At 35.3% G+C, this 21,246-nt stretch overlaps 1 protein-coding gene across 1 annotated transcript in view; it reads left to right on the forward strand.

The window, feature by feature from the left end:
* LOC133608248 (solute carrier organic anion transporter family member 3A1-like) overlaps positions 1 to 21,246 on the forward strand; it is an 85,021-nt gene that overhangs the window by 7,943 nt on the left and 55,832 nt on the right. Inside the window, exon 2 of the mRNA XM_061963454.1 lies at positions 11,854 to 12,313. Coding sequence (XP_061819438.1) covers positions 11,854 to 12,313 — 460 coding nt within the window. The remainder of the gene's footprint in view (positions 1 to 11,853; positions 12,314 to 21,246) is intronic.

Here is a 21,246-nt window from a genome sequence, read left to right on the forward strand (position 1 = left end):
GTGGGTGCCATGATTGGGTATAAAAGTAGATTCCATGAAATGCTCAGTCATTCACAAACAAGGACGGGGCGAGGGTCACCACTTTGTCAACAAATGCGTGAGCAAATTGTTGAACAGTTTAAGAAAAACCTTTCTCAAGCAGCTATTGCAAGGAATTGAGGGATTTCACCATCTACGCTCCGTAATATCATCAAAGGGTTCAGAGAATCTGGAGAAATCACTGCACGTAAGCAGCTAAGCCCGTGACCTTCCATTGTTTTTGGACTTTTTGTGCACTTTTGTTTTGTTTTGTCACCATAGCAACCCATTAGTTTTCACCTTTCACGTCACGCACCTGTTTCACGTTTTGAGTCACGCACCTGTTTTCGTTAATCATGTCTGTGGTATTTAAGTTCATTGTTTTCAGTTTGTCTTTCTGGCGACATCCCGCATTTATACTCTCCACACACACCCTTATGACCCTTGCTGCACTTTTTCATGCCGTTTTTCATCCAAGTAAGTTCATGCCATAGTTTGCAAGTTTTGTTTAATTGTTCATAGTGTCTGCCTTTGTGCAAGTTTTGTGTTTATAGTCAAGTTTTGTACTTCCGCCCCTGTGCGCGCCTTTTGGTTGATCCTTTTTTTTTTTTTGTAGTTATAGTGTTTAAATAAATCATGTATTCACCTTCACGCCACATCTGGTCCAATTCACTTGCACCTCGGGAGAACAAACCAAGCCATGGTCCCAGTATTGACAGATGTCACCAGCAAGACAAACTGAAAACAATGAACTTAAATACTACAGACATGATTAACGAAAACAGGTGCGTGACTCAAAACGTGAAACAGGTGCGTGACGTGACAGGTGAAAACTAATGGTTGCTATGGTGACAAAACAAAACAAAAGTGCACAAAAAGTCCAAAAACAAAACCGAACATGACTAAAACAAAACATGATCACACAGACATCACACTATATATATATATATATATATATATATATATATATATATATATATATATATATATATGTATGTGTGGGAAAAAAATCACAAGACTATTTCATCTCTACAGGCCTGTTTCATGAGGGGGGGTACCCTCAATCATCGGGAGATTTTAATGGGAGCATTCGCATACCATGGTTTATATAGGGCACAGAGTGGGTGGGTACAGGCTGGCCTAGGGGCGTGGTGATTGGCTCATGTGTTACCTAGGAGGTGTTTCCGTCTGTGGCGGCATGCTGTTACAATTTCGCTGCGCTTGTTGAGGGATGACAGGTCTGGACGGTAAATAATAAACAGTTTCTCTTTCAAGCATAGGTTGCATCTTTTATTACCACTATTGTAAGGTGTGCTGGATGCAAGAATTTGCCATGTTATTGAATATTCAACATTATTGTCTTTGAGGTCCCAAATGTGTTTGCTGAGTTCTGTGGTATTCCGCAGGTTTTGGTTCCTGAAAGAAGCCTTGTGATTGTTCCATCTGGTTTTGAACTCTCCCTCGGTTAATCCTACATATGTGTCGGATGTGTTAATGTCCTTGCGTGTTACCTTAGATTGGTAGACAACTGATGTTTGTAAGCACCCCCCGTTGAGAGGGCAATCAGGTTTCTTTCGACAGTTACATCCTTTGTTGGTTTTGGAGTCGCTCTGTCCGGGGGCCGACGGCTCATTTGCAATTGTTTTGTTGTGGTTTGAGATGATTTGTCGTATATTGTTCATACAGCTGTAGCTCAATTTAATGTTGTTCTTGTTGAATACTTTTCTTAGGGTGTTGCCTTTGGGAAAGTGTTTGTCAATCAGAGTGAGGAATTTGTGTCCAATGTTAGTTGAGACGTTTTTGCTGTATGGGGGGTTGTACCAGATGATGTCGTTTCGTTTTCTGTTCTTTTTTGGTTGGTTTCCTGGCGTGGGTTCATAGGTGAGGGTGAAATTGTATCCGCTTTCATCAAGGGCTTTTTGGTACGGGGGGGTTGCTTGGTCAAATTCAGCTTTGCTAGATGACAGCATCGATAGCCTTTTATTGATTCCGGTAGGTATTCTTTTCGTGGTGGTGGGTGGGTGGTTGCTGTCATGGTGCACGTATTGGAGTGTTGTGTTGGGTTTCGTGAATGGTTGGTAGCTGTTATTTCTCAGGTTGAAAGTGACGTCAAGGAAGTTGACGGTTTGCTTGTTGGCTTCAATCGTGATCCGTAGGCCGTTCTCTTTGAAAATTTGGCATATGCGCTTCTTGGTATTCTCGCTGCTCCTTGGCGAGGCGCGACACACTGCCAGTCCGTCATCACGGTAAATACCAAGGTTCAGATTGAGGCTAGCGAGCTGGGAGAGGAGGAAACTCCCAACGAGTTCACACGTTTCTGCTCCGTCAAAACTTCCCATAGTGACGTCAAATGTTGCATTGTTCTTTTTTTGCCATGGTGTACTGTTGTGGATGAGGATGGAGTTTTTTGCGTGGATGATGATGTTTCTTTCGTTGCCTGTGATTGAGTCGTAGTCTGAGGCGAAGTCTAGTGCTTGAGTCAGTAGGTCTTGCGTGATGGAAGGGTAAAATTCCTCGATATCGAAGGAGATAAAGTTGTGCTGTTGTTTGTCTTGGATGTTGTTGAACCATTTGATTACTGCTGCTGTATTTCTCCATTGGTTGAGTGGTGTTTTGTCCTTGATTTTTGTGTTGACTCTGTCCAGGATTATTTTGCTGATTTTTCCTATTTCAGATTTAGTTGGGTTTATTAGTCGGCATGTTGGGTTATTTGTGAAGTTGGGTTTGTGGTCCTTCAATGTGATGAAGGCTTCCTTGTTGGCTGTGGCGTCCACCCTGTCCTCAATGTCCAGTTCAGCCGCGATCCTTTTATTTTCCAGGTGGATGTTCTGTAAGGTGTTGGGTTGCGCTTTTTTGTATGATTTGGTGATGCTTCTGTCCAGTAAGGTGTGGCGTTCTGGTATGTCCATTCTGTAGAAGTTTGTGGTTTTATCGGCAGCTATGATGAGGTTGTTTACTTTCTTGATGCGCTCCTTGTCATTTTTCAGCTTGGTGAGGAGTGGGTTGCGGATTGGCTTGAATTTGACTGATTGTATCATTTTGAGCATGTCGTTCTCAAAATCCTTTAGTTCCTCAACTGTGGGTGGGTTCTTGGTAGATTTGAATCCGTAAGTTTCCTTTTGCATTCCTTTTGTTTCAGGGTGGAGGAAAAAATGTGCTTTCCACCGCATCCTTCTTAGGAAGTGTTCCGTCTTTTCTATGAGCCTTAGCTAGCAAAACCAACAAAGGATGTAACTGTCGAAAGAAACCTGATTGCCCTCTCAACGGGGGGTGCTTACAAACATCAGTTGTCTACCAATCTAAGGTAACACGCAAGGACATTAACACATCCGACACATATGTAGGATTAACCGAGGGAGAATTCAAAACCAGATGGAACAATCACAAGGCTTCTTTCAGGAACCAAAACCTGCGAAATACCACGGAACTCAGCAAACACATTTGGGACCTCAAAGACAATAATGTTGAATATTCAATAACATGGCAAATTCTTGCATCCAGCACACCTTACAATAGTGGTAATAAAAGATGCAACCTATGCTTGAAAGAGAAACTGTTTATTATTTACCGTCCAGACCTGTCATCCCTCAACAAGCGCAGCGAAATTGTAACAACATGCCGCCATAGACGGAAACACCTCCTAGGTAACACATGAGCCAATCACCACGCCCCTACGCCAGCCTGTACCCACCCACTCTGTGCCCTATATAAACCATGGTATGTGAATGCTCCCATTAAAATCTCCTGATGATTAAGGGAACCCCCCCTCATGAAACAGGCCTGTAGAGATGAAATAGTCTTGTGATTTTTTTCCCACACATACATATATATATATATATATATATATATATATATATATATATATATATATATATATATATATATATATATATATATATATATATATATATATGTAATAAAATATATATATTGCTAGAATTCACTGAAAGTCAAGTATTTCTTATATATATATATATATATCTTAACCACGCCCCCAACCACGCCCCCGCCCCACCCCCGACCACGCCCCCCACCCCCCACCCCCCACCTCCCGAAATCGGAGGTCTCAAGGTTGGCAAGTATGCTTGCAATAGTCTTGTAACTTGTAATAGTCTAGTAACTTGTAATAGTCTTGTAACTTGTAATAGTCTAGTAACTTGTAATAGTCTTGTAACTTGTAATAGTCTTGTAACTTGTAATAGTCTAGTAACTTGTAATAGTTTTGTAACTTGTAATAGTCTAGTAACTTGTAATAGTCTTGTAACTTGTAATAGTCTTGTAACTTGTAATAGTCTAGTAACTTGTAATAGTCTTGTAACTTGCAATAGTCTTGTAACTTGTAATAGTCTAGTAACTTGTAATAGTCTTGTAACTTGTAATAGTCTAGTAACTTGTAATAGTCTTGTAACTTGTAATAGTCTTGTAACTTGTAATAGTCTTGTAACTTGTAATAGTCTAGTAACTTGTAATAGTCTTGTAACTTGTAATAGTCTTGTAACTTGTAATAGTCTAGTAACTTGTAATAGTCTAGTAACTTGTAATAGTCTTGTAACTTGTAATAGTCTAGTAACTTGTAATAGTCTAGTAACTTGTAATAGTCTTGTAACTTGTAATAGTCTAGTACTGAATGACAACAACAACAAAAAGACAAAACAGGCCAATGCAGTAAAGAGAAGCAATACAACATCAATCACGAGAGGACTGTTGATTAGACCAGAGACCACTAAGAAATTCATTTTGCCACAACAAAAGGTGCCTAAACACTCTCCCAGGATGACAATTGTCTCGGTAAAGAAGGTGTGGGAGTGGACAAGTGTGTCTGACCCCCCCACTCCACACCTGTGGCACACCAACCTATTGACAAGACGTGGGTGGACACCTTCCAACGTGACAGTTGTCTGACTGGACACATGTGACGCTCCAGTTGTCACGGCAACTCTGTGCCACCTGCCCGCTCATTAGGAGCACCTGGGTCAGCTGTGATTGACAGGCCAGCAAGTGACTGTGCTGACAAGGTGTGGCCACTTACCCACCAAGAGAAGACATTTGTGTCTTTTCTACCAAACCTCGCTTTTGCCTTTGAATTCTTTGCATTTAAATTATTTATTTTTTTACTTCATTTTATTGCACGAAATTTCATTTCATTGAATGAAAAATTTGTGAGCAAAATGTGTGTTTTAAAAATCAGTTTGTTAAATTCGGTCAGTAAAAAATATCATTATATAAAATTTCTACACAATTAAAAAAATTAAATAAAAAGATAATAAAAAAAACTAAATAAAAACAAAAACTAGAACAGCCAAATAGCTAGGACTAGTATGAATATATCTAAAAAAAAGAGGCTTTTTTTTTTTTAAAAGAAGGGTTTTTAAGCCTTTTTTGAAAAACATCCACAGTCTGTGGTGCCCTCAGGTGGTCAGGGAGGGGTCAATTCAAAATAGTCGCATGCAGTAGGGAAGGGGATTCATATGGCCCCGTTCCTGTTTATCATTTTTGTAATGCAGTCTGCTGAAAATGATGGAAAGCGCCACTCCACATAGCAACTTACAATGTGGTCAAAGCTGGATTCACCACAAAACAAGACATTCAACACTCTACTGCCACCTGGCGGCCAAAGTGGATGGCGCACCCCCTGCAATTGGTCACGTTTCATGTGTCAGACAAATATGAATCTCCGGAAAGTTCTTAATTTTTTCCATGTTTAGTGCCTTTTTTTCCCTAAATGGAATAAATTCATTTTTATTCTCAAAATTCTACACACAATTCCCCATATTGACAAAGTGAAAAGTTGTTGTTTTTTAAAGAAATATTTGTTCCTTAAAAGAATATTTATGTACTGAATTTTTCTTACACAACATTTTTGTACTCTGATTTATTTTTTTACACTGAATATTTTTGCACTGAATTTTTACACAATATTTTTTTGCACCTTTTCTTTTCTGCACTGATTTTTTTTACACAATTAGTATGCATTGAATTTTTACACACGCGATTTTTAAAACATTTTTTTTCCTGCAATTAAATGTTTTGTATCAAATTTCTACACAATTAATTTTTATGCACAAAATTTTGCTGCCCTGAATTTCCTTTACACTGAATTTTGATACACTACATTGTTCTGCAACATTTTGTTCTGCACTAAATCTTTTTCACATAAAATATGTCGACACTTTTAACTCACTGAATTTTGACACGTCCAATTTTAAAACACAATTTTTTTCCCACACTGAATTTTTCATATTGAATTTTTACATAAAATTTGTTGCTCCACTAACTTTATTTTACATAAAATTTTTATACATGACATTTTTCTGCACTCATTTTTTAAACTGATTTTTTGTATTGAATTTCTACACAATGGATTGTTCTGCACCAAAATTTGTTGCACTGAATTTTTTTATACCAAATTTTTATACACAGAATTGTAAAACGTAAACAAATTATATATTGAATTTCTACACAATCATCAACCAAAATTTATATACACTGATTTTTACACACTGAATTTTAAAACACTATTTTTTTGTACCAAATTTTTTATATTGACTTAATTTTTACACAATAAATTTTTGTGCACCAAATTTTTCTGCACTATTTTTTTCAAACTGATTTTCACTCACTACATTTTTCCTCACTGGATTTTAAAAGACAATTTCTTTCGGCACCAAATTTTTTTTATATTGAATTTCTACACAATTAATTGTTATGCACCAAAATGTGTTGCACTGAATTTTTTTTACACCAAATTGTTGTATACTTAAAAAATATATATATTGAATTTCTACACAATAATGCACCAATTTCTTTTTGACACATTTGTATACACTGATTTTTACACACTGAATTTTAAAACTTAAAAAAAGATAAATTCAATTTCTACACTACTAATTCTGCACTATTTTTCACACACTGAATTTTAAAACACTATTTTTTTTCTGCACCAAATTTTTTTGTATTGAATTTATACACAATTTTTATGCACCAAAATTTTGCTGCAATATTCTTTTTATATTCTATATTTTTCTAATTTCTTTTATGCCATTTTTTTATACACTGATTTTTACACACTGAATTTTAAAACACCATTTTTTTTGTCTGCACTACATTTTTTTAATTGAATTTCTACACAATTTTTTTCATGCAGCAAATTTTGCTGCACAAATTATTTTTTTACAGAATTTTTATAATGCACTAATATTTGAAACTGATTTTCACTCACTGAATTTTTACACACTGGATTTTAAAAGACTATTTCTTTCAGCACCAACTTGTTTTTATATTGCATTGTTCTGCACCAACATTTGTTGCACTGAATTTTTTTTACACACATTTTTTATACACTGATTTTAACTCACTGAATTTTAAAACGCATAAAAAATGATATTGAATTTCTACACAATTAATTGTCGTGCATCATTTTTTTCTTTTTTCAATTTTTTTCAAACAAAAATTGTATACACTGATTTTTACACACTGAATTTTAAAACTTAAAAAAAGATATATTGAATTTCTACACTACTAATTCTGCACTATTTGTTACACTCTGAATTTTAAAACACAATTTTTTTTCTGCACCAAATTTTTTGTATTGAATTTATACGCAATTTTTATTCACCAAAATTTTGCTGCAATATTCTTTTTTCACTGAATTTTTAAACAATATATTTTTCTAATTTTTTTATACACTGATTTTTACACGCTGAATTTTAAAACACCATTTTTTTTGTCTGCAGTACATTTTTTTAATTGAATTTCTACACAATTTTTTTATGCAGCAAATTTTGCTGCACAAATAATTTTTTTTACAGAATTTTTATACAGTACATTTTTCTGCACTAATATTTGAAACTGATTTTCACTCACTGAATTTTTACACACTGGATTTTAAAAGACAATTTCTTTCTGCACCAACTTGTTTTTATATTTCATTGTTCTGCACTAACATTTGTTACACTGAATTTTTTTTACTCAAATTTTTATACACTGATTTTAACTCACTGAATTTTAAAACGCATAGAAAATTATATTGAATTCCTACACAATTAATTGTCGTGCATCATTTTTTTCTTTTTTCAATTTTTTTCAAACAAAAATTGTATACACTGATTTTTACACACTGAATTTTAAAACTTAAAGAAATATATATTGAATTTCTACACAATTAATTCTGCACTATTTGTTACACACTGAATTTTAAAACACAATTTTTTTCCTGCACCAAATTTTTTGTATTGAATTTATACACAATTTTTATGCACCAAAATGTTGCTGCAATATTCTTTTTTCACTGAATTTTTAAACAATATATTTTTCTAATTTTTTTATACACTGATTTTTACACACTGAATTTTAAAACACAATTTTCTTTGTCTGCACTACATTTTTGTAATTGAATTTCTACCCAATTTTTTTTATGCAGCAAATTTTGCTGCACAAATTATTTTTTTTACAGAATTTTTATACAGTACATTTTTCTGCACTAATATTTGAAACTGATTTTCACTAACTGGAATTTTACACACTAGATTTTAAAAGACTATTTCTTTCTGCACCAACTTGTTTTTATATCGAATTTCTACACAATGAATTGTTCTGCACCAACAGTTGTTGCACTGAATTTTTTTTACACAAATTTTTTATACACTGATTTTAACTCACTGAATTTTAAAACGCATAAAAAATGATATTGATTTTCTACACAATTAATTGTCGTGCATCATTTTTTTCTTTTTTCAATTTTTTTCAAACAAAAATTGTATACACTGATTTTTACACACTGAATTTTAAAACTTAAAGAAATATATATTGAATTTATACACAATTAATTCTGCACTATTGTTACACACTGAATTTTAAAACACAATTTTTTTTCTGCACCAAATTTTTTGTGTTGAATTTATACACAATTTTTATGCACCACATTTTGCTGCAATATTCTTTTTTGCACTGAGTTTTTATACAATACATTTTTCCATTTTCTTTTACATCATTTTTTTATATATTGATTTTTACACACTGAATTTCAAAACACAATTTTTTTTGTCTGCACTACATTTTTTTAATTGAATTTCTACAAAAAAAATGTATGCAGCACATTTTGCTGCACAAATTTTTTTTTTTACTGAATTTTTATACTGCACTAATATTTGAAACTGATTTTCACACTGAAATTTTACACACTAGATTTTAAAAGACTATTTCTTTCTGCACCAACTTGTTTTTATATTTAATTTTTGCACAATGCATTGTTCTGCACCAACATTTGTTGCACTGAATTTTTTTTACACACATTTTTTATACACTGATTTTAACTCACTGAATTTTAAAATGCATAAAAAATGATATTGACACAATTAATTGTCATGCATCATTTTTTTTCTTTTTACATTTTTTTTTACACAAAAATTGTATAAACTGATTTTTACACGCTGAATTTCAAAATTTAAATTACAAAATTCAAATTTCAAATTTCAAATTTCAAAATTCAAATTTCAAAATTCGGCTCACTGAATTTTAAAACTCATAAAAAATGATATTGACACAATTAATTGTCATGCATCTTTTTTTCTTTTTAAAATTTTATTTACACAAAAATTGTATACACTGATTTTTACACGCTGAATTTCAAAATTTAAATTACAAAATTCAAATTTCAAATTTCAAATTTCAAAATTCAAATTTCAAAATTCGGCTCGCTGAATTTTAAAACTCATAAAAAATGATATTGACACAATTAATTGTCATGCATCCTTTTTTTTCTTTTTAAAATTTTATTTACACAAAAATTGTATACACTGATTTTTACACGCTGAATTTCAAAATTTAAATTACAAAATTCAAATTTCAAATTTCAAAATTCAAATTTCAAAATTCGGCTCGCTGAATTTTAAAACTCATAAAAAATGATATTGACACAATTAACTGTCATGCATCCTTTTTTTTCTTTTTAAAATTTTATTTACACAAAAATTGTATACACTGATTTTTACACGCTGAATTTCAAAATTTAAATTACAAAATTCAAATTTCAAATTTCAAATTTCAAAATTCAAATTTCAAAATTCGGCTCACTGAATTTTAAAACTCATAAAAAATGATACTGACACAATTAATTGTCATGCATCCTTTTTTTTCTTTTTAAAATTTTATTTACACAAAAATTGTATACACTGATTTTTACACACTGAATTTCAAAATTCAAATTTCAAATTTCAAATTTCAAAATTCAAATTTCAAAATTCGGCTCGCTGAATTTTAAAACTCATAAAAAATGATATTGACACAATTAATTGTCATGCATCCTTTTTTTTTTTTTTTTTATTTTATTTACACAAAAATTGTATACACTGATTTTTACACACTGAATTTCAAAATTCAAATTTCAAATTTCAAATTTCAAAATTCTAATTTCAAAATTCGGCTCGCTGAATTTTAAAACTCACAAAAAATGATATTGACACAATTAATTGTCATGCATCCTTTTTTTTCTTTTTAAAATTTTATTTACACAAAAATTGTATACACTGATTTTTACACGCTGAATTTCAAAATTTAAATTACAAAATTCAAATTTCAAATTTCAAATTTCAAAATTCGGCTCGCTGAATTTTAAAACTCATAAAAAATGATATTGACACAATTAATTGTCATGCATCCTTTTTTTTCTTTTTAAAATTTTATTTACACAAAAATTGTATACACTGATTTTTACATGCTGAATTTCAAAATTTAAATTACAAAATTCAAATTTCAAATTTCAAAATTCAAATTTCAAAATTCGGCTCGCTGAATTTTAAAACTCACAAAAAATGATATTGACACAATTAATTGTCATGCATCCTTTTTTTTCTTTTTAAAATTTTATTTACACAAAAATTGTATACACTGATTTTTACACGCTGAATTTCAAAATTTTAATTACAAAATTCAAATTTCAAATTTCAAATTTCAAATTTCAAAATTCAAATTTCAAAATTCAAATTTCAAAATTCAAATTTCAAAATTCAAATTTCAAAATTCAAAATTCAAATTTCAAAATTCAAATTTCAAAATTCAAATTTCAAAATTCGGCTCGCTGAATTTTAAAACTCATAAAAAATGATATTGACACAATTAATTGTCATGCATCCTTTTTTTTCTTTTTAAAATTTTATTTACACAAAAATTGTATACACTGATTTTTACACGCTGAATTTCAACATTTAAATTACAAAATTCAAATTTCAAATTTCAAAATTCAAATTTCAAAATTCGGCTCGCTGAATTTTAAAACTCATAAAAAATGATATTGACACAATTAATTGTCATGCATCATTTTTTTTCTTTTTAAAAAATTTTTTACACAAAAATTGTATACACTGATTTTTACACGCTGAATTTCAAAATTTAAATGACAAAATTCAAATTTCAAATTTCAAAATTCAAATTTCAAAATTCGGCTCGCTGAATTTTAAAACTCATAAAAAATGATATTGACACAATTAATTGTCATGCATCCTTTTTCTTTTTAAAATTGTATTTACACAAAAATTGTACACACTGATTTTTACACGCTGAATTTCAAAATTCAAATTACAAAATGCAAATTTCAAATTTCAAATTTCAAAATTCTAATTTCAAAATTCGGCTCTGAATTTTTTTAATATTGAATTTTTACACAATTAATTTTAATGCACCAAATTTTTCTACCCTGAATTTTGAACCACTCGGCTTTTGCTCACCAATTTTGACTCGGCATCATTAGACGTAACGCTGCGCCAAGTTTTAACGTGTACCGGTCCGCTGTGCACTCCTGACTTTTCACGGTCTGTCCCGTGGACTTTGTCCCCCCGCCAGGTGAGCGTTCTGACCACCCTGGAGAGACGCTTCAACCTGCAGAGCGCCGACGTGGGCGTGATCGCCAGCAGCTTCGAGATCGGCAACCTGGCCCTCATCCTCTTCGTCAGCTACTTCGGCGCCAAGGCCCACCGGCCGCGCTTGATCGGCTGCGGCGGCATCGTCATGGCGCTGGGGGCGCTGCTGTCGGCTCTGCCCGAGTTCTTGACCCACCAGTACGAGTACGAGGCCGGGGACTCGTGGCACGCCGAGGACGGCCGGGACGTGTGCTCCAACAGCACCCGCTCGGACAACAAAGACTCGGCGTATAAATGCGGCGACCGCGCCAGCACCAACATGATGTACCTGCTGCTGATCGGGGCCCAGGTCCTGCTGGGCATCGGGGCCACGCCTGTCCAACCCCTGGGGGTGTCCTACATCGACGACCACGTCCACAGGAAGGACTCCTCCTTGTACATAGGTGAGATACGTGTGTGTGTGCTTGCGGGTGGAGGTGTGACTGCTCACCTTTTGATATTACCTGTCAAAAAGATCACATGGGTATTTAAATAATAATAATAATAATAATCGATTTTATTTGTAAAAAGCACTTTACATTGAGTAAACAACCTCAAAGTGCTACAGTGTATTTAAAAAAATTAAATAAAAAGATTTAAAAAAACTAAATAAAATCAAAAACTAGAACAGCCAAAGTCTGTGGTGCCCTCAGGTGGTCAGGGAGGGGTCAATTCAACATAGTCGCATACAGTAGGGAAGGGGATTCATATGGCCCCATTCCTGTTTAATCATTTTTGTGAATGCAGTCTGCTGAAAATGATGGAAAGCGCCACTCCACATAGCAACAAAGTTGGATTCACCACAAAACAAGACATTCAACACTCTACTGCCACCTGGCGGCCAAAGTGGATGGCGCACCCCCTGCAATTGGTCACGTTTCATGTGTCAGACGAACATGAATGTCCGGAAAGTATTCACAGCGCTTCATTTTTTTCCACGTTTAGTGCCTTTTTTTCCCTAAATGGAATGAATTCATTTTTATTCTCAAAATTCTACACACAATTCCCCATATTGACAAAGTGAAAAGTTTTTTGGGTTTTTTTTAAAGAAATGCTCGCAAATGTATTAGAAATACAAAATGACGTGCGTTACTGTAAGTATTCACGGCCTTTTCTCGATACTTTGTCGACTTTGCTCAAATTAATTCGCTCAATATTTGCATTTTGGTATCATTTGATATTTCCTTAACCTCCTAAGACCCAGCGTCCTCTGAAGTGGACATTCATGTTAAGTATATAACTTCCTGAGAACAAACGTCCTCCAAAGTGGACATTTGTGTCAACCAGAGTGGACATTTGTGTTGAGTTTATATTCTCTAGAGACCCAGCGTCCTCTGAAGTGAACATTCATGTTAAGTATATAACTTTCTGAAAACAAACGTCCTCCAAAGTGGACATTTGTGTCAACCAGAGTGGACATTTGTGTTGAGTTTATAATCTCCAGAGACCCAGCGTCCTCTGAAGTGGACATTCATGTTAAGTGTATAACTTTCTGAGAACAAACGTCCTCCAAAGTGGACATTTGTGTCAACCAGAGTGGACATTTGTGTTGAGTTTATATTCTCTAGAGACCCAGCGTCCTCTGAAGTGGACATTTGTGTCAAGCAGAGTGGACATTTATGTTAAGTATATAACTTCCCGAGAACAAAAGTCCTCCAAAGTGGACATTTGTGTCAACCAGAGTGGACATTTGTGTTGAGTTTATATTCTCTAGAGACCCAGCGTCCTCTGAAGTGGACATTCATGTTAAGTATATTACTTTCTGAGAACAAACGTCCACCAAAGTGGACATTTGTGTCAACCAGAGTGGACATTTGTGTTGAGTTTATAATCTCCAGAGACCCAGCGCCCTCTGAAGTGGACATTTGTGTCAACCAGAGTGGACATTTATGTTGAGTTTATAATGAACATCACACAGATGTCCACTCTGCTTGACACAAATGTCCACTTCAGAGGACGCTGGGTCTAGAAAGCGTGTCCTCCGCAGTGGACATTTGTGTTAAGTGCGTAGCCTCTGGAAAAAACAGCGTGCTTCCAGTGGACATTTGTGTTTAGATACACATTCCCCTACGAACTAGCGTCCTTCGAAGTGGACATTTGTGTTTAGATACACATTCCCCTACGAACTAGCGTCCTTCGAAGTGGACATTTGTGTGGACGTGTGAAGTTTTTAACCTAACTGACAATCAGCGTCCTTTGCAGTGGACATAAACTTAACACAAATGACCACTGCAGAGGACACCGTTTCTTACAAGATTACACACTTAACACAGATGTCCACTGGAGAGGACGCTGATTCTTAGGAGGTCACAAACTTAACACAAATGTCCACTCTGGTTGACACAAATGTCCACTTTGGAGGACGTTTGTTCTCAGAAAGTTATATACTTAACATGAATGTCCACTTCAGAGGACGCTGGGTCTCTGGAGATTATAAACTCAACACAAATGTCCACTCTGCTTGACACAAATGTCCACTTTGGAGGACGTTTGTTCTCAGGAAGTTATACACTTAACACAAATGTCCACTCTGCTTGACACAAATGTCCACTTCAGAGGACGCTGGGTCTCTGGAGATTATAAACTCAACACAAATGTCCACTTTGGAGGACGTTTGTTCTCAGGAAGTTACATACTTAACATTAATGTCCACTTCAGAGGACGCTGGGTCTCTGGAGATTATAAACTCAACACAAATGTCCACTTTGGAGGACGTTTGTTCTCAGGAAGTTACATACTTAACATTAATGTCCACTTCAGAGGACGCTGGGTCTCTGGAGATTATAAACTCAACACAAATGTCCACTCTGATTGACACAAATGTCCACTTCAGAGGACGCTGGGTCTCTGGAGATTATAAACTCAACACAAATGTCCACTTTGGAGGACGTTTGTTCTCAGAAAGTTACATACTTAACATGAATGCCCACTTCAAAGGATGCTGGGTCTCTGGAGAATATAAACTCAACACAAATGTCCACTTTGGAGGACGTTTGTTCTCAGGAAGTTACATACTTAACATTAATGTCCACTTCAGAGGACGCTGGGTCTCTGGAGATTATAAACTCAACACAAATGTCCACTTTGGAGGACGTTTGTTCTCAGAAAGTTACATACTTAACATGAATGTCCACTTCAGAGGACGCTGGGTCTCTGGAGATTATAAACTCAACACAAATGTCCACTTTGGAGGACGTTTGTTCTCAGAAAGTTACATACTTAACATTAATGTCCACTTCAGAGGACGCTGGGTCTCTGGAGATTATAAACTCAACACAAATGTCCACTTTGGAGGACGTTTGTTCTCAGGAAGTTACATACTTAACATTAATGTCCACTTCAGAGGACGCTGGGTCTCTGGAGATTATAAACTCAACACAAATGTCCACTTTGGAGGACGTTTGTTCTCAGGAAGTTACATACTTAACATTAATGTCCACTTCAGAGGACGCTGGGTCTCTGGAGATTATAAACTCAACACAAATGTCCACTCTGATTGACACAAATGTCCACTTCAGAGGACGCTGGGTCTCTGGAGATTATAAACTCAACACAAATGTCCACTTTGGAGGACGTTTGTTCTCAGAAAGTTATATACTTAACATGAATGTCCACTTCAGAGGACGCTGGGTCTCTGGAGATTATAAACTTAACACAAATGTCCACTCTGGTTGACACAAATGTCCACTTTGAAGGACGTTTGTTCTCAGGAAGTTATATACTTAACATGAATGTCCACTTCAGAGGACACTGGGTCTCTGGAGATTATAAACTCAACACAAATGTCCACTTCGGAGGACGTTTGTTCTCAGAAAGTTATATACTTAACATGAACGTCCACCTCAGAGGACGCTGGGTCTTAGGAGGTTAAATTAATTAATGTCATATGTTTTTGTCAGGTTCAAATACAATTATACAACTATTATCAAATATAATTATTCTGACGTTTTTTTTTTCACATATATCTAAATATATCTTGTAGATGCGCTGAACAAGTTTGAAAGAGTCTCCGGCATGTTTGAAAAGGTGGCTAAACCCACAGGTAGCAGCCAGACAACACAAACGTGCAGTAAATGAGTGTCTCCATGGTGATGCCCCGCACAGCACAGGCAAAATCCTACATTCTGGCTTTTATATCACAGATTGTGCCATTTCTCTGACATGCCGACAACACAAAGCAAGAGGTCACACACACACACACACACACACACACACACACACACACACACACACACACACACACACACACACACACACACACACACACACACACACGCACGTTACATCCTGTCTGCCAAAGTTGCCAAGGCAACAGTGCAGAGGCAGACACCGAGGCGCTGTGCTGCTCATGTTCCTCTCCGTCTGTGGAGAGCCTGAATCATGATGAGACTAAATGCCAACCAAAGACCAAAAGCCACGTAGCCACGTACTGTACGCCGCCACCATGTACTGTACGGCGCCACGGCGTACTGTACGCCGCCACCATGTACTGTACGCCGCCACGACGTACTGTACGCTAATACTTCTGACTTATAGGTCCATACAAAGTTGGAGCTGCTCCCCCGAGTTACAATAAACTGTATGTCTTAGTGTCTGAAGTATCATTATCACTGGAGGACGAGGCCATACGTTACGCCAGGGAGCCAGGAGCAGGTATGCTAATTGCTAACGTAGCCGCCTGGTTAGCTTGAAACAACCCGAGAAAGAAGTGTTTTGGAGAGAATTACTTTAAAAAGTAATTTTTTTTTTTTTTTGTTACTTGGTCTAAAAAGTAATTGAATTACTGACGGAAATACTATATATATATATATATATATATATATATATATATATATATATATATATATATATATATATTTTTTTTTTTTTTTTTTTTTTTTTTTTCTTTTTTTTTTTTCTTTTCTTTTTTTTTAATTAATTAATTTATTTTTTTATTTTTATTTTTTTTCTTGGGTAACGCAATACTTCCTTGCCCTGGTTATTAATTACGTTTATTAAAGAGTATTTCCGTCAGTAATTCATATATATATATATATATATATATATATATGTATATATATATATATATATATATATATGAATTACTGACGGAAATACTCTTTAATAAACGTAATTAATAACCAGGGCAATATATATATACATATATATATGTATATATATATATATATATATATATATATATATATATGTATATATATATATATATATATATATATATATATATATATATATATATATATATATATATATATATATATATATATATATATATATATGTATATATATATATATATATATATATATATATATATATATATATATATATATATATATATATATACATATATCTGGCATATTGGCATATACAGTTGGGACGTTTCATGAGAGCAGAGTGTGTGCGTGTGTGTGTGTGTGTGTGTGTGTGTGTGTGTGTGTGTGTGTGTGTGTGTGTGTGTGTGCCTTTAAAAGGCGGCGCCTGTTGCTAAGCTCCATAGCTGTAGTCTCCTTGTCCACAATTTGCAAGCTTGTCACTTCAGTCGTGGATTTTGTTGTTCGTTATTCCCTGCTAGTAGCAGTAGTAGTGTGTACTCGTGTGTTGTTTGCTGTGTGATGTTGCCTCCTTCTATTTGATTGTTTGGAGTGTGGTGCTGCTTGTTGCTTTCATGAGTCAAAAGTGACTACCTGCGTCGATCTTGTTGACGTACGGCCGCATCAAAAGTAGCGTGCCACGTTGTAACGTACGTACAAGTAATTCAAGTATTTAGATCACTCGTTAACAGTATTTTTTATTTTTCTTATTTTATATATATTCTAACTCATGAATAAATGCTAGCAAAATTCATCTACCAATGGAGGTAAGAGGAGTCGCTGTATTCCACCTACAAAAGGCTCTATAAAAACATTTAAAAGCATCCATCAAGGTTTTATATACACACTGTAAGTATTTATGTAATGTAGTATCTGTCACATTCATAACAACATGTGATATTTACATATTTTGATCATTTTAAGCATCACAATGGTCGTGTTTCCCTTCAACAACAATGAAAAGACTACTAATCATGGCAGACTTGATGAGAGACAACAAAGACTACTTTGGGAGAAATGATGATCCAGAAACGTCTGTTTTTGAGCCTGAATATATGGAGGATCATCTACAAGTTTTAGAAGCTTTGTGCTAAACAGATGCACTAAGTCAGCTACCAATGGAGGTAATAGGAGTCACTCTATTCCGCCTCTAAAAGGCTCTAAAAAAACATTTAAAAGCATCCATCAAGGTTTTATACACACACTGTAAGTATTTATGTAATGTAGTATCTGTCACATTCATAACAACATGTGATATTTACATATTTTGATCATTTTACGCATCACAACGTTTGCGTTTCCCTTCAACAATAAGGACAAGACTACTAATCATGGCAGACTTGATGAGAGACAACAAAGACTACTTTGGGACAAATTATGTTCCAGAAACTTCTATTTTTGAGACTGAATATAAGGAGGATGATCTCCAAGTTTCAGAAGCTTTGTGCTAAACAGATGCACTAAGTCAGCTACCAATGAAGGTAATAGGAGTCTCTCTATTCCGCCTACAAAAGGCTCTAAAAAAACATTTAAAAGCATCCATCAAAGTTTTATACACACACTGTAAGTATTTATGTAATGTAGTATCTGTCACATTCATAACAACATGTGATATTTACATATTTTGATCATTTTACGCATCACAACGTTCGCGTTTCCCTTCAACAACAACGACAACACTACTAATCATGGCAGACTTGATGAGAGACAACAAAGACTATTTTGGGACAAATGATGTTCCAGAAACTTCTTTTTTTGAGACTGAATATAAGGAGGATGATCTACAAGTTTTAGAAGCTTTGTGCTAAACAGATGCACTAAGTCATCTACCAATGGAGGTAATAGGAGTCACTCTATTCCGCCTTTAAAAGGCTCTATAAAAACATTTAAAAGCATCCATCAAGGTTTTATACACACACTGTAAGTATTTATGTAATGTAGTATCTGTCACATTCATAACAACATGTGATATTTACATATTTTGATCATTTTACGCATCACAATGGTCGTGTTTCCCTTCAACAACAACGACAAGACTACTAATCATGGCAGACTTGATGAGAGACAACAAAGACTACTTTGGGACAAATTATGTTCCAGAAACTTCTATTTTTGAGACTGAATATAAGGAGGATGATCGACAAGTTTTAGAAGCTTTGTGCTAAACAGATGCACTAAGTCAGCTACCAATGAAGGTAATAGGAGTCACTCTATTCCGCCTCTAAAAGGCTCTATAAAAACATTTAAAAGCATCCATCAAGGTTTTATATACACACTGTAAGTATTTATGTAATGTAGTATCTGTTACATTCACAACAACATGTGATATTTACATATTTTGATCATTTTAAGCATCACAACGTTTGCGTTTCCCTTCAACAACAACGACAAGACTACTAATCATGGCAGACTTGATGAGAGACACCAACTTTGGTACAAATGATGTTCCAGAAACTTATATTTTGAAACTGAATATAAGGAGGATGATCTACAAGTTTTAGAAGCTTTTTGCTAAACAGATGCACTGTTTGGGTTAGGGTTAGGCTTGGGGTTGGGGTTAGGGTTAGGATTAGGGTTTAGGGTTAGGGTTGGGGGGATATGGATAAGGATAGGGATAGGTCTTTATTGTCATTGCACAAGTACAACAAAACTTTGTTTGGTAAGGGTTAGGGTTAGGGTTAAGGTTAGGGTTAGGGTTAGGGTTAGGGTTAGGGTTGGGGTTGGGGTTAGGGTTCACAGTTAGGGTTGGGGGGATAGGGATAGGGATAGGTCTTTATTGTCATTGCACAAGTACAACAAAGCTTTGTTTGGTAAGGGTTATGGTTAGGGTTAGGGTTAGAGTTAGGGTAAGGGTTAGGGTTAGAGTTAGGGTTAGGGTTAGGGTTAGGGTTAGGGTTGGGGTTGGGGTTGGGGTTAGGATTAGGGTTTATGGTTAGGGTTGGGGATGGGGTTAGGGTTAGGGTTTAGGGTTAGGGTTGGGGGGATATGGATAGGGATAGGTCTTTATTGTCATTGCACAAGTACAACAAAACGTTGTTTGATAAGGGTTAGGGTTAGGGTTAGGGTTAGGGTTGGGGTTGGGGTTAGGGTTAGGGTTAGGGTTGGGGTTGGGGTTAGGGTTCACAGTTATGGTTGGGGATATGGATAGGGATAGGGATAGGTCTTCATTGTCATTGCACAAGTACAACAAAACTTTGTTTGTAAGGGTTAGGGTTAGGGTTAGGGTTAGGGTTGGGGTTGGGGTTAAGGTTAGCGTTAGGGTTTAGGGTTAGGGTTGAGGGGTTATGGATAGGGATATGTCTTCATTGTCATTGCACAAGTACAACAAAGTCAGCTACCAATGGAGGTAATAGGAGTCTCTCTATTCCGCCTTTAAAAAGCTCTAAAAAAACATTTAAAAGCATCCATCAAGGTTTTACATACACACTGTAAGTATTTATGTAATGTAGTATCTGTCACATTCATAACAACATGTGATATTTACATATTTTGATCATTTTAAGCATCACAACATTCACGTTTCCCTTCAACAACAATGACAAGACTACTAATCATGGCAGACTTGATGAGAGACAACAAAGACTACTTTGGGACAAATAATGTTCCAGAAACGTCTGTTTTTGAGCCTGAACATAAGGAGGATGATCTATAAATCTTAGAAGCAGTGTGCGAAAAAGATGCACTAAATAAGTACATTTTATTTCTACATACAAATTGCAAAGTGCTGTACAAAAACATATTGTAGGTGAAATAAAACAACATCAGAAAGAGCATTTAAAAAATAGATTTAAAAAAGTTAAGTCCATTAACTAAAAGCGTTTATGAGAAGCAAAGTCTTCAAATGTTTTTTTTTTTTAAAGTCAACACCGTCAAGCCCCCGGAGGGACTGGTGCAAGTCATTCCAGAGTCTGGGGGCGACAGCCAGGTGTCCCCGGGTTTTAAAATGAGATCTTGGGGTCTTCAGGAGACCCTGGCCTGCAGACCGAAGGCTGAACCCTGAAGAGTAGGAGCACAACAAATCAGTGATGTACTGAGGAGCCCCACCAGGCACCGCACGGAGAGTCGGGACTGAAGTCCTAAACTCTATGCCAGACTTGACTGGAAGCCAATGAAGACTGGATAGGACGGGGGTCATGTGGGCTGGTCTGAAGTCTGGCAGTCTGAAGTGTCTTGATCGTAGAAACGAGTGAAACCAGAATCCCAATAGTCCTTACAAGACCAGATGAACGCGTGAATGTTCATTTCCAGA

This window comes from Nerophis lumbriciformis, linkage group LG06 (assembly GCF_033978685.3).
Source record: "Nerophis lumbriciformis linkage group LG06, RoL_Nlum_v2.1, whole genome shotgun sequence".
Lineage (NCBI taxonomy): Eukaryota > Metazoa > Chordata > Actinopteri > Syngnathiformes > Syngnathidae > Nerophis > Nerophis lumbriciformis.